The 14,623-nt window shown below is 39.2% G+C and overlaps 1 protein-coding gene across 1 annotated transcript; it reads right to left on the reverse strand.

The window, feature by feature from the left end:
- Positions 1-11,405: 11,405 nt before the first annotated feature.
- Positions 11,406-12,101, reverse strand: LOC142616569 (uncharacterized). Its single transcript, XM_075789394.1, has one exon. The coding sequence runs from the start codon at positions 12,099-12,101 to the stop codon at positions 11,406-11,408; it is 696 nt and encodes a 231-aa protein (XP_075645509.1).
- Between the last annotated feature and the right edge of the window lie 2,522 nt (positions 12,102-14,623).

Genomic DNA, 14,623 nt, shown 5'->3' on the forward strand with positions numbered 1-14,623 from the left:
CATGTGAAAATTTAACCAAAAAAAAGAAAATTTAAATATTTTTTGGTCATAGATATAAAATTGATAATTATGGAAGTTATTAATATACATTTATTATAATTCTATTTATATCAAATTGTCTAGTTTATAGAAAATATGACGTGGCAATATTCTAATGGATGAATTAAATATAGTAAAGAATTTACATTAAATTAAAAAGTTTATATTAGAATAATGAAGTGTAAAATTGTGATCCTCAAAATTAAAATGGAAACATATTATAAAGTCAACCAAAATTCACACATCTTCGGTTTTAAATATATACTAGTCAATAACTCGTGCTTTGCATGATATATTATTAACAAAATATATGTTTAATTGTTACATGTAAAAAATTATATATGTGTTTATCTGTTATTCATTACAACATAATCATAAATAAATAAATAAACATTTACTATTTGAATTAGAAGGGAAAAAAAAGATATATATTAGCCAAATATTTATAACTAATTAAGCTAACACATATCTAGTTGTACACTTGTGCTAAAAGAAATAGATTATTGACAATAAGTATATCACAAGCCAAATTTATTGTAGAAGCAACAAATACTGCAATATGAAAATTGGAACACCGCCCCCACCCCCCCAAAAAAAAAAAATTGAAATAATATTTTACCTAAAATAACTCAGAAAATCAGATGGATATGAAAATAGTGGTAGCTTTTTTGTTATTTGGTACTCTATGTTTGAAGCATTTTTCAACGCCATTGCTCTTACATCTCCTCCAAAACTCAATGCCTACAAAATATTAGAAATATCAAACTTGGAAAAATTTTATTATATTTAAAATTTCAAAACCGCAAATACAAAAGGAAAAAAAAAATCACAAAAATTGATCTAAGAATTTTCAATTCCAGATTAGGGAGAGATAGAGGCTAAACTAGCAACCCATTCAAAGGGAAAGACTTCAAAAGAATCAAAACCATAATATCTAGAATAGGCATAGAGAGTGAGAGGAGCTTAAATTAAAAATAAAAAAAATCTAGAAAAAATAAACATAACTAGAATATTATTTATAAATCTTATCTTAAACAATAATAGCAAATATAATATACACTAATATTATTATTCCATTCCACCAATCTTATCCTAGCCAATAGATTTACTATTGAGAGAGAGAGAGAGAGAGAGATTACCCCACCAACTCCTTGAATTGTAGAATTCTCTCAAAAATTTGAGAGAAATGGAAATGTGTGGGACATCGCTCGAATGCATGATAACATGTAAGTGAAAAGACTATTTATAAGCATTAGATTTGCCAACTCGAGCTTGAAAGCTTAAAACATAGTAATCATGAAAATAGGTTCTTTGGTTATTATTTATATACATGATCTTTGTGCCCAGTGCATATATAGAACCTTATTATCTATTACTCCTTACAACTTGACAATGGAAAGCTACTTGCATTTGTCATTGAAAATGGAAAGCTACTTTATAAAGTCCTTTCATTTTTATCATTTCTGCCCATCTGTTGTCTTTTATGTTTCCTTTCCTAGTTAAATGTCAGTTGTAAACAATCGTAAGTTTGTAACTGAAAAAGTATTGAGTAATGGAATCATTGGAGTAATTTAAAGATTGGATAGTGCACATTTAATATGGAAAGTTTTCTTTTTTTAAGGAAAGTTTAATATAGGAAGGTTGTGCACACCTTTTTTTTAATTTAATTTAATTTATATTTTATATAAGATAGAAATTATATTCTAGTCTAATCTAAGTATATATGAATATGAAACTTCTTCTTGGAGATTTGAACTTTGGCCTTTACTCCGCCATCTCACAAGAACTTAGTACTTGTGAAATAATTATCACACCAGGAGTGCGCGGTGGTGTGGTGCACACTTAAAATAGATGAATTTTAGGAGATCATTTTGCATTTAATTAATTGTAACGGTTTATTTAAAAAGAACCCATTATATAATCTTGTCATATATTACTTTGTAGGGAGAAATTCTTAGGTATTTTCAGAGCACGAAAAATTGTGCTCTTTTTTCTCACATTCATGATAAGGTCCACTCATATAAATTCATAGAAAAAAAAATTATTTTTTCGTACTTCGAGAGTTCTTAAGAATTTTTCTTTTGTAGAGCTATTATTTTTTAGAGCTACTTTGTAGAGATATTCTTTTTTCTTTTTTTTTGGTAAAAGACGACTCATTAAACAAACTAACAAACTAAGGTGCTAAAAAAGATTGAGGACAAAGCCTATTAGAGTACATACCATTTAGGTCATTCTCAAAAGCATTAGCAACATCTACATGAGGACTTTCAAAAGAAGTAAATTCTAAATCCTTGCTGGAGCTCATCCTTACAAGGCTATTAGTACATTGGTTTGCTTGTAGTAGTGATTAAACTGAATCTGGTAAAAGCAGGAAGCCAATAGCCCGCAATCATCTAAAATAAGGGAAATGACATTATTCACATAATCAGATTTGCCTAAAATATCCACAATAGCTTTGGCATCTAGCTCGACTACTAGATGAGATAAAATATTTAAATTGCAGCACATCATTAACCCGTCCTTAAGCCCCCACAGCTCCACCACAAAACTACTTGTTAGCTTGATACGCCTGGTAAATCCTACCACCCATCTGCCACGATCATCTCTTACTACACCCCCACATCCAGCGACACCTGGATTGCCAACAGACAACCCATCCATGTTAAGTTTCATCTAACCCTCAGGAGGATGCTCCCAGCGGATTCTATTAACTCTCTTGTAGATTGGCATTCTTGGAGAAGATACACAGTGCATATATTCCATTGCTTGATTCACCATCTCAGTAGCCAACTTTAGGTTTTGGTTTTTCCTTCTAAAAACTATTTGGTTTCTGCTCTTCCAGATAAGCTACATTGCAAATGGGAAAAGGGCCCTCCATGGAGGATTTACAAGATTGAGCCTACAGTTTAGCCTTCAATTGAAGTTCATCCCCAATTGGGTCCACACAGGTTTGATTTCAGGGCAATCTTAAAGAGCATGGAGAATGGACTCCGGCTCCTCTCGGCAAATGGTACAACTCTCCTCACAAGACAAGTCTTTGCCTCGATACTATTGTGTGCACACATCTACAAAATGTTTTAGTTCGAGGAAGGGTGTCAGCTTTCCAGTTCCAGATCACAGTGAAAGGAAGATTGGAATTAGGACCTAAAGCAATCCTATATGCACTTTTTAAATCGAAGCTCCCTTGAGGAGAAGCGGCCCAAGCTAACTTATCACTTCCTCTGCTTGTAATTGTGATAAGGCTGGCTTGAATCATTATTTTAATTTCCAAGAGAAGCTCAAAGGAAATCCTATCCCAATCCCAACCACTTTGTAGAGATATTCAATTTAGGAAACAATGTTGTTTTGAATCTTTTTATTATTATTATTATTTTTTGGACTATAAACACAACAATCAATTAATAATGCATCTAGACTATTTTGTAGTAGTACTCTGATTATGTTATATATTATAAGTCAGTTTAAAAAAACTCTATATACTACTTTCGTGTTTGTGTGTTCAAATAAGTATTACTGTTTTCTAAATAAATAAATAAGCTAATAATGCATCTCCTAAAATTTTTTTAAACAAAAGCCGAAAAGGAGTGTTCAAAATTGATTGACAAATTAAGTAAAAATAAATATTTCATCAGTTAATAATTGAATAGATCTCAATTATGAATTGAAAAATAATAATTGACATCTAATTAATTATAAGGGAAATATGAACTAAAATGACTGTGTAAAATAATTTATTTTAAGTAAGTGAATTTTTTTATAATTAGTTTTTTTTAGAAAGTTATAATTAGTTAATTATATTGTTAATTATAAAATTGTCGAATGTGAATAGTATATAGCGGAAAAAGAGAGTAAGAAATACTATATAGATGCATAATTAATTTTAAAAGTATGAAATACAAAATATTTGTAACCCAACATTAATTTAGAATTAAATGTATCAACACATTCTTGTAAGATTTATTATGTTATCGACAGATTGGTACTTGCCATATGATACTATTTGACCACGTGGTAACGTCTCTTCACCTGTCCTAAGCACGCTCCTGACGCTTCGGTATCCATGATGCGTCATTTATTGTGTCAGGCAGCTCCTTGTTTGCCCACATTCTATAGTGAGATGGTGATCCTACGACCCTCGTTCACCCTTATTTATGAGTGGGAAATTTAATGGTCATTTTTCACCCCTATATAAGGAGAGGTTGGAGATAACTCTGCCCCATTTATCCATTTCGCAATTTTTCGTGGAAGCAACAGTTCGAGGAGAGATTCTTTCATTTCCTGTAGGTGCATCCAGATTCATTTATTTTTATACTTAGATTCTTAGTTACCCACACCATAAACATCCATGGGTAGATTTGCCAAGCTAGTAGATACTCTCAAGGGCATGGCTGCCTTTAGGGCATATAGGGTCCCTGATGGTGTTGTACTCCAACACTATGAGTTAGGGGAATGGTTGGTCATGAACAGACCTCCAGGCTCAGTGGTAATTCTGATGATCGCCTTCATAGAAGGCATGATGCAAATCCCCATGGGTAGGGTCACAAGGGACTCTCTTATGAACTATAGATTAACTCTCACACAATGCACCCCTAACGTATTTAGGGTCCTCGGTAGTGTAGATATGATAAACCGTAAGATGGGGACCAACCTCACATGACATGATGTGAATTGGGTATACAATTGTCAAAGGGGGCAAAAAGGGAAGGAGACAAACTACTACATCAAATGTAGGGCCCAAGCCGTTAGGTTAATTTCATGTATGTCTGAGTCAAACAAGGGTATGGACGAGGATTTCCTCATCGTCTCGAGAGACTGGCATGATGGATTGCACTGTCCCACCAAAGAAGGGGAACCAGGTAGGGTTCCCATAGGCACTAGACGCGCGTAGGTTTTTTTTCATTTTTGTAAATAAGAAATTTTACAAGAATCTTTCCCTAACACATAACTGATGTTGCATGTTTATTGGTAGATGAACATCACATCGCCCTGAACAAGCACTTCGTGTACTTTCTTGATCTAAACCGAATCCTCAGATCAGAGATTTTCCTTCAAAAGGACGGTCAACTTTCAGCGGTGCACGTGATTCTCGGGTTCAACCTCATCTCCAAACGGTTCGAAAGTCCCAAGTATGTAATCAAAGTTAAGGACCCAGCCTAGCTTTGATTGACGTAGCAGTTCTTGACTTCCTAACAACAAACCCCCTTCATCTGGAACTCAAGACATTCAACTCCCAGGCCTACTCATTACTAAGCTCCTTTACTCCCAGGAGCCACCCATTCCTTCAAATGTTAAAGAAGAGGAGTGCATTCTGGAGCCCACTCAAGAAGTCACGGATAAAGACTTTGAGGTCTTCTACCAGCAAGAAGATCCTGAGGACGCTCTCGGTCCCTCTCATCAACGTTTACCACCTGCCCAAGCCAACACCAGCCAAGGAGCATCTAATGTCCTTAACGGAATGGTGCTAGAGGAGAAAACCCCTGACTTGCTGGTTTTACTCAAAGCCCATTCTAGGGGCGCTTCCTCAACAGTTCCAGTGGTGCCCCAACCACCAACTCCAGCCCCTATGCATGCATCCTCTAGTGACGTTGCTGGTAAGAAACGTAAGAAAGGCCAATGGGGAAAAGGGCCCAAAGGTGCTGAGGAGGGGGAGATTATGCGTATATCGTAGCATACCCCAACAAAGGAGCCCCGAACTACAAGGGCTCAACAAAAAAGAGCTCCTCCTCGGGGGCTTCCAAAAATACTGAAGGGGGATAACCTTTAAAGGCCTTCCCCTAGAAACCCACATTTGTACTGAACTTGGGGAATCCCGTCATGAGTGATGCCACCCTGAGGGACACTTAGCAAGGAAGGTCTGGCATTCTTTTTGAATGCCTTAAGAAGGCCCTTCTCCTCCCCGAGGACATGCACGAGCTTCAATCTCTAAGGAAGAGGGAGGTCTTCTTGTCCCTTAAGAGGGACCTTGCCAAGGTACGAAGTTAATCTCTTATTTTGGTAAACTCATGTCTCCATTGTACAAGTACTTAGCCTTATCAATGTTCCAGTCAGTACAAGTAGCCTTTATGGCTGAAGAGTGGGTGGACCACGCTCTGAGCAAAACCTATGATGCTAATGCCAAAAAGGAGGCAGCTGAGATGACCCAATCTGAGGTTGAGTAGAAACTCAAAGACACCATGTTCCAGCTGGCCAAGGTGGAGAAGTCCAGGAAAAATGTTGAGTCTGCCTTGACCAGTTTTGAGAAATAGGCAACAGATTCTTTAGCAACTCAGAAAAGGCCGAGAATCAGTTGGCTTTGGCTATAGTGAAGATCAAACAGCAGAAAAAGCAACTAGATGCCAAGGACGCTGAAAAAGCTGAGGTTGAGCAGGCTGCCTATGGCGCAAGCATGACAAAAACCACCCAGAGCCTCACAACACAGCTCAAGGACAGGGCTCGAGCCTTTTGCCTTGATTTCTGGGGCAAGGCTCTTAACGTCGCTGGTGTTAGCACTGAGTCAGAGCTCAGGGCTCCTAATAGAGTATACTACCCTCCAGCCTTATGCCTCGCCCCCAACCTTCCTCAACCTTCGAATGTCCTAAGCCCAGCCTCTGCCCCTGCCTGCGCGTTGGTCTAGCCTACTACTACTTCAGCTGCCAAACCTACCATAAAGACAAGGCAGGATCAACCACCTCCAACAACTGTAGTGGACGTGGAGGCAAAAGATGTAGCTGAAGTATGGCAATTGAAGAAGAAGAAGAAAGAGAAGGAGAAAGAACAAGAGAAAGAGAAGGAGAAAGAGACGTCAGCATGACTTAATCCTAGGCTAGGAGCTACTTAGTCAATTTTGTAATCGAGCTTAAGTTTAGTTGATGCCCTTTTTTTTCTTTTTTTTTTTGTAATCCAACTCCTGAACTTCAATAAACATAACCAATATTTACTTTACACTTTTTCATTTATTTAAGTCTAATCTGTCCAAGCATATTTTCTACTATTTCCCTTTTTGTAGTAATATTTGGAACATGCTAACCTTTGTCTAGTTATCCTATTCAATCTTGAATGAACCTTAAGAAAGTCATTGGGCTTACATTTAAGGCAATTTATAACTATATTCTGACACTTAGTAAAAATTTCAAGCAACACTTACCTTACTTCGTACTTGGGATGCTATGAGGCCTATCCATTCATTACTTATGATCCGAGGAAATAGGCAAGACTTATGATTTTACATAACACTTAAAATTTTTTACCTAAGAGTTAATTGGTCCAAGGTTTGTGACCCAAGGAGTCGAGCAAGACCAAGGTTTCGTGTAACACTTAAAGACTTCCATATAAAGGTCAATTTACCCATGAGTATCTTATGGATATACTTGCAAATGCTTTAAGTGATGCTCATGAACATTTCTTCAAATAGGTTATTATGACAAGGATCTTAGTCATCCACTGCTGATAGATCAATCACTAATTTATCCAAGGTATGTAGTCCGAGGAACTAGACATGACCGGGGTTCTGTTTAATACTTAGCATAGTAGGAAAGCATTAATTTACCTAAGGTATGTGGTCCAAGAAACTAGGCATAACCAATGTTCTGTTTGACACTTAAAGAGATAGAAAAACATTAATTTACCCAAGGTTCGTGGTCCGAGGAATCAGACATTGACCAAGGTTCTGTTTAACACTTAGAGAGATAGAAAAACATTAATTTACCCAAGCTACGTGGTCTAAGAAACCAGGCATGACCAATGTTCTATTTAACACTTAGAGAGATAGAAGAACATTAATTTACCCAAGGTATGTAGTCCGAGGAACCAGGCGTGACCAAGGTTCTGTTTAACACTTGAAAACTTTCACATCAAGTAATTAGGAGTTGAGCCACAGCTACCCTAACACAGAAATAAACCAGCATTGAATGAAAAGAACCTCATATTATTAATAATAATAATGATGTAAATTATTTACATTCCAAGGATATGGAACCACATTCTCGTCCAAGTCTTCCAAGTAATAAGCCCTAATCCTTGCCACTGATGTTATTCGGTATGGGCCTTCTCAATTGGGGCCTAACTTCCCAAAGATGGGTTCCACGCTGTTCCCAATACTTTTCTTAGGGCTAAGTCTCTTGGGGTGAGTGGCCTCAGTTTTACTCCCTTGTCATATCCCTGCTTGAGCTTTTGTTGATAATGAGAAATCTTCACCATGGCTACCTCTCTTCTTTCCTCAACCAGTTCCAAGCTAGTGGACAATACGCCATTATTCCCCTTAACACTAAATTGATCAGTTCTCAATGTTGGGAATCCTAATTCAATAGGAATTACTGCTTCAGCTTTATAGGTCATTGAGGAAGGAGTCTATCCAGTTGATTGTCGGGGTGTAATGCGATAATTCCATAACATGTGGGGCAGTTCATCTACCTATCTTCCTTTAGCATCATCTAACCTTTTCTTCAGCCCAGATACTATGACTTTATTTGTAGCCTCAGTCTGCCCATTACTTTATGAATAAGCAGGAATAGAATGCCTATTTTTTATTTCAAACTCGCCGCAATAACTTCTAAAAGCCTTACTATCAAACTAAAGCCTGTTGTCCGAGATCAATGCGTGTGGGACCCCAAACCTTTTGATAATGTTTCTCCAAATAAACCTCTTAGAATTCATATCCCTGATGTTAGCAAGAGGTTTAGCCTCCACCCACTTGGTAAAATAATCCATCTAGACGATGAGCCATCTTCAGTTTCCTATAGCACGAGGAAATGGCTCCACAATGTCCAGGCCCCACTGAGCAAACGACCAAGGACTAGAAAGTGGGTTTAAGGCCCCTCTTGGCTAATGAATATTTGGGGCGTACCTTTGGCACTGATCACATTTCTTCACATAATCATGAAAATTTTTTTGCATGCTCGGCCACCAGTATCCTTGAGTGAAGGCTCTGTGGGCCAACGATCTCCCACCAGTATGACTTTCACAAAATCCCTCATGCAGTTCCTCTAACAAGGGTTCCACTGCCTCAGGATGCACACAACAAATATGGTTTTGAATAGGATCATTTGTACAACTTCTGCTCCTCAAATAACTAGTAGCGCGAGGCTTTTCTACGTATTTTTTTTGCTTTAACTTTATCCTCGGGTAGCTGACCTTGCTTCAAGAAGTTAATTAGGGGATCCATCCAACTGGGCCAAACTTGAACACTGTGTACCCCAACCGTTGGCTTCTTTTCAAGACTAGGGTTGGCCACGACTTCAACAAGGACAACCTAAGGTAGGTTTGCTCAAAGAAAGGTTGCCAACATGGCCAAAGAGTCTGCATGAGAGTTCTGCCCTCTTGGGATTTGCTTTAGGGTGAAGCTCTTGAAGCAGGTTTGAGCCTGTCTGACTTTGGCAAGGTATCCCTGCATACGTTCATATCTGGCTTCAAACTCACTATTGACTTATCCTACAACCAGTCGTGAGTCAAAATGTACCTTTACAACCTTTCCCCTCTAACTTGTTAACCATTAACATTCCCATCAGCAAAGCTTCATACGCAGTCTCGTTATTTGTAGCCAAAAAATCCAAATGTAGTGATTTCTCCATCACTAGCTTCTCGGGCGTAATCAACACAATTCCTACTCCTGACCATTTTTGTTAGTTGCTCCATCGGTGTACACCTCCCAAATAACGACGATCGAGGCCGAGACCATCATTGCATCTATTTTCCCATTCTCGTCCTCGGCCATACTGTTTATAAACTCAGCCACAAAATCAGCCAAGACTTGCCCTTTTATGGCATTACAAGGCATAAACCTAATGTCATAAGCACCCAGCATGGTCCCCCATTTAGCGATCTTGCCCGTGTAATCTGATTTTTGCAGCAGTGCTTGCAAGGGAAGCTAGGTGAGCACCATCACAGTATGTGCCTAAAAGTAATGTGAAAGCTTCTTCGAGGCGTGTACAATGGCCAACACCGCCTTCTCCAGGGTAGATAACATGTCTCAGCTTCCTACAAGGACTTACTAACATAATATACAAGTCTTTGCACCCCGCTTTCATTCCTGACCAGAACTAGACTAATGGCATAACTCGTGACTGCTAAATATGCATACAACACTTCCTCTTTCTCAGGTCTAGAAAGGACTGGGGGGCGCGCAAAATATTGCTTGAGCTCCTCAAAGGACAATACACACTCCTCGGTCCACTGAAACTTCTTTCACTTGTGGAGGAGCTGGAAAATAGACGACACCTATCCGCTGAACGAGAGATAAACCTATTCAGAGCTGCTGCCATTCCTATTAACTTTTGTACCTCCTTAGGGTTCCGAGGAGGATGCAAGCTATTAATGGCCTTAATATGATCGGGATTGACTTCAATTCCTCGGTGTGTTATCATGTAGCCTAGAAAATTTCCCAAGCTGACTCTAAAAGAACACTTGGATGCATTTAGGCACAGCCTATGTTCCCTCAACACCGAGAACACCTCCCCCAAATCTGCTAAGTGCTCTACAACCTGCTTACTTTTTATCACCATATCATTAATGTATGCCTCCACATTCCTCTCAATTTGTGACTCAAACATCCGTGTCACCATTCTTTAATATGTGGATCCTGCATTCTTAAGGTCAAAGGGCATCACACGATAATGGTAATTTTTAGTGGGAGCACAGAAAGCCGTTTTCTTCTGATCAGACAATGCTAAAGGTATCTGATGATACCCTTGGAAGGCATCCAAGAAACTCATCCGAGGATGTCCAATTGTTGCATCCACCAATTGATTAATCTGAGGAACGGGGAAAGGGTCCTTTGGATAAACTTTATTCAAATCCGTGAAGTCCACACACACACACTACTTCTCGTTCTTCTTCTTCACTACCACTGTATTAGCCAACCACTCAGAGTAAAAGATTTACTTGATTGCCCCTGCTTGCTTAAGTTTTTTCACTTCTATCCTTACTGCCCCAGAATGCTCTTTTGCTAAACGCTGAGGAGGTTGCTTTCGTAGGATCGCCTCTAGATTCACATTCAATCAATGACACATAAACTCAGGATCAATCTCGGGGACGTCATAATTGCTCTAGGAAAACACATCCATGTTATCCTCCAAAAACTTCACCAACGCTGCATTTTCCAAGGATGACAATTTAGAACTCACATGAAAGTATTTTTCTTCGTCATGTCCAATCACAACCCTTTCAAGTTCCTCAGACAACACTCCATGTGACTTGGTTTAAGTCCCACTTCGGGACCTTTTAATTGCTATGAGATTCACTCCTCTTCCACCACAACGGGATCCACATGATGTTGTGTAATTGCTGCCATCAGACACTACCTAGCCATTGCTTGGCTCCCAATTAGTTCCCCTACTTTTCTTTGTGTAGGATACTTGACTTTCAAATGCAGAGTTGAGGACACCGCACCCAAATCATGAAGCCATGGTCTGGCCAGAATAGTTGTGTAGAAGGGAATAGGCCGCAAGCACAATGAAGCTAACCTGCACCTCCTCATCTCTAGCCTGCACATGTAACCTTATCATCCCACGAGGGACAACCATCCTCCTATCAAAGCCCACCAACGGCAAGTCGTATTTTTCTAGGTCCTCGGGCCTTAGATTTAACCCTTTATACAGATCAAGGTACATGATCTCCGCTCCACTTCCTTGGTCTACGAGTACCCTTTTCACATCATACCCATCAATCCTTATGGAAACTACCAAGGCATTATCGTGTAGCTGGAATGTTCCCTTCTTATCCTCCTCTGAAAAACCCAAAGTGCGGGTGGCCACCACCTTGGCTTTTTTGAGAGCCTGACTCCCATCATCTAAATCTAGGCCTACAACCACCAACATATCCCCCGAACAAGTCCCAGCATTTCCCATAGGCTTAGTGAAAATTGCATTGATCGTGCCCAAAGCTAGCCAAGGAGCTACATCCCTTTGATACCCAGCTCTCAAATGCTTGATCTGACCTGTTGGCTGGTGTAATAATTGACTTAGTTTCCCTGCCTTCACTAGTAGACTCAGGTTATCTTGCAAAGCCCTGCAGTCCTCTGTTGTGTGCCCTTTTTCCTGATGATAATGGCAGTAAAGGCTCTGGTTCCTTCTGGATGGATCTCTACCCATCTTATTAGGCCACTTGAAGTATGGTTCATTCTTTTTCTTCTCCAGTATCTGATAGACTGGCTCTTTGAACAATGAGTTGACCGCTTAAGCCCCTGTTGATGATGTTTGATTGGGGGAGTCCCTTCTGGGATGGTTATTTTGATATCTTGCTCCTTGAGAATCCCTTTTCTCTAGGAACATCTTAGCTTTGCCCTTTCCCTAGGTCTGATCTTCCTCCACTCATTTATATTTATCAATGCGATCCATAAGCTGGCACATACTGAGGGCAGGCTTTATGGTTAGTGACTTCCTTAACTCATGCTCTGTTGGAAGCCCTACCTTAAAATTTCTCACGACCACGTTTTCGAAATCTCCATCTATTTCATTATACGTTTCCCAATATCTGTCTGCATAAGTCTTGAAGGCCTTATCTTCCCTCAATTCCATAAACAAAAGAGAGTTAAAGGGCTTGCTCTACTGCATGTTATAAATCTAGAATCAAATGCCTTTGCTAGCTCTTTGAAGGACCTTATTGACTTCTCTTTCAAAGCATCAAACCATTGCATAGCCACGTGCCCGAAGCTAGAGGGGAAAACCTTGCACATGAGGGCTTCATTGCCAGAATGCACTGCCAGCTTCTGATTGAAGTGGCTTACATACTCCATAGGGTCAGACCTTCCATTGTAAATGGTAAAATTTGGCTACGAAAATCGGTGGGGAAGCTTGGCCCTGTTGATCCCTCTAATGAATGGTGACTTAGAAATTTTTTGAAGTGCTTTGCTCATTGCGTCATTCCCCATGCTATGGTGAAATGACCCTTGCCCACACTTGTACATGCCTTTTTTTGGTTTATCCTGATGTGAAGATGCTGAAAAGGATTCATTAGGTGGGGTTCTAAAGCTCAGGCGGTATGAGCAATCTCTACTCCCTTGCGATCCATCATTTGATAAAGGTGATGGATTCCTCCTACCACGCTTCCTACACCGCAATTTGTTTCGCAGGTGATCTTCTCACGCTACAACTTTCGCACCTCTTGATCATGCAAAACTTAGCTCTCTGGTCTTGAATGACTCCTCTTAGTGCGCTCCGTATGGTATGATTCTACCACAACACTTGGTGTATGGTGTCGGTCTTTCCTCTGTTCCAGATTAACAAATGGATTCTCCCTCTGTGAAGCAACTGATTCTTCCTAATTTAGCTTTAGGTTGGCCATGACTTATCTGAACAAAGCCATAACAAAACCTTGTTTTCCACAAACAGTGCCAATTGTAAGGGCACGTAAACTTAGCTACCCAAGCCCATTTAGAATAGTGAGATTGATGTTCCTAAACCCGACCTAAATTAATATATATTTGTAACGAGAGTGGGATGAACAATTTTGGGCTTCGCTCGAGGACATGGATAGAGTAGGAAGAATCAAAAGTCTAAGATTTAAAAGCATAGATGGATCTTTACAAGCTTGCCCGAGAACAATGTTCTTGGTTGTTACATACACTGTTCACTTTCTTTTTCTCAATTACAATTCTAGCTCAGATCTCTATTTTTTTTATATTCTTTTTTGGATTCCCCTTAACTTAGATTCACTTTCCTTTATATACTCCATGACCTCTTGCATCCTAACCCTCCATCTTCAATCCTACTAAATCTCCTTAGGACACTTATCCCATTAGACTTTTGGTGAAGGTCGTGGAATGAATTGCTGAACTATGGACCTACCGTTTAGGTCACTTCCTCATTAATACAGCTGATAAAACCATTGCTAGCCTTTTCTTGTTTATTCCCTAAGGCGCCCATCTTCACCTCTTATATCCCCAAAGGATGCTCTGTCACTTCCTAGTCTCTCCTGGAACAACTGAAGGCTACAGCGGTGTTTCCAATCTTCGGTTCTCGGGCCTCCACATTATTAAAGTGTTTAACAAGACAATATCACAACAAAAACAAAAATCTCATAATACAAAATCAATGATCAATAGTATATTATTATTTTTTAAATAAAGACAAAAGAAAATGTTAAAATTGGCACCTTATTTCCAACCTTGCTAGAGAAAAAATAAAGGCAAAAAGCCTTCTTGGGTAGAATAAAATAAGCTGATGATATGTTTGTTTAAATAGTAGGGTTTTTGGATATGAAAAATTTACAATTTAACCCTTATCAATGTGAGGCGGGACAGGGTTTCGGCAGGGCAGGTTGGGTCTAAAAATTCTAAACCCATCCCCGCCCTGTTCCATGGTACGGGGCTAAAATCTTCTCCAATCTCTGCCCCACCACCTTTACAGGATGGGGAAAATCCGCATAGGGTGAAGTGGGAAAGGTGGGTCAAGCAGGGTGGGGCAAAATTGATATCCTAGATGACGACCATTTGTGCTACCTCTCAAGAAGAAGCAAGGTTAATGCATTAAATTTAAAGTTTCCTTGATAATCACAAAAAAAAAAGAGGAAGAAAAGAAGCATCCATCAAACCATACAAGCAAATCAATGTTTACAAGTACAAATTTCATCATTATAATTTTTTAACGTTTAAATTGTTGCTAGGATCTGTTGT

Source organism: Castanea sativa, chromosome 11, assembly GCF_040712315.1.
Source record: "Castanea sativa cultivar Marrone di Chiusa Pesio chromosome 11, ASM4071231v1".
Lineage (NCBI taxonomy): Eukaryota > Viridiplantae > Streptophyta > Magnoliopsida > Fagales > Fagaceae > Castanea > Castanea sativa.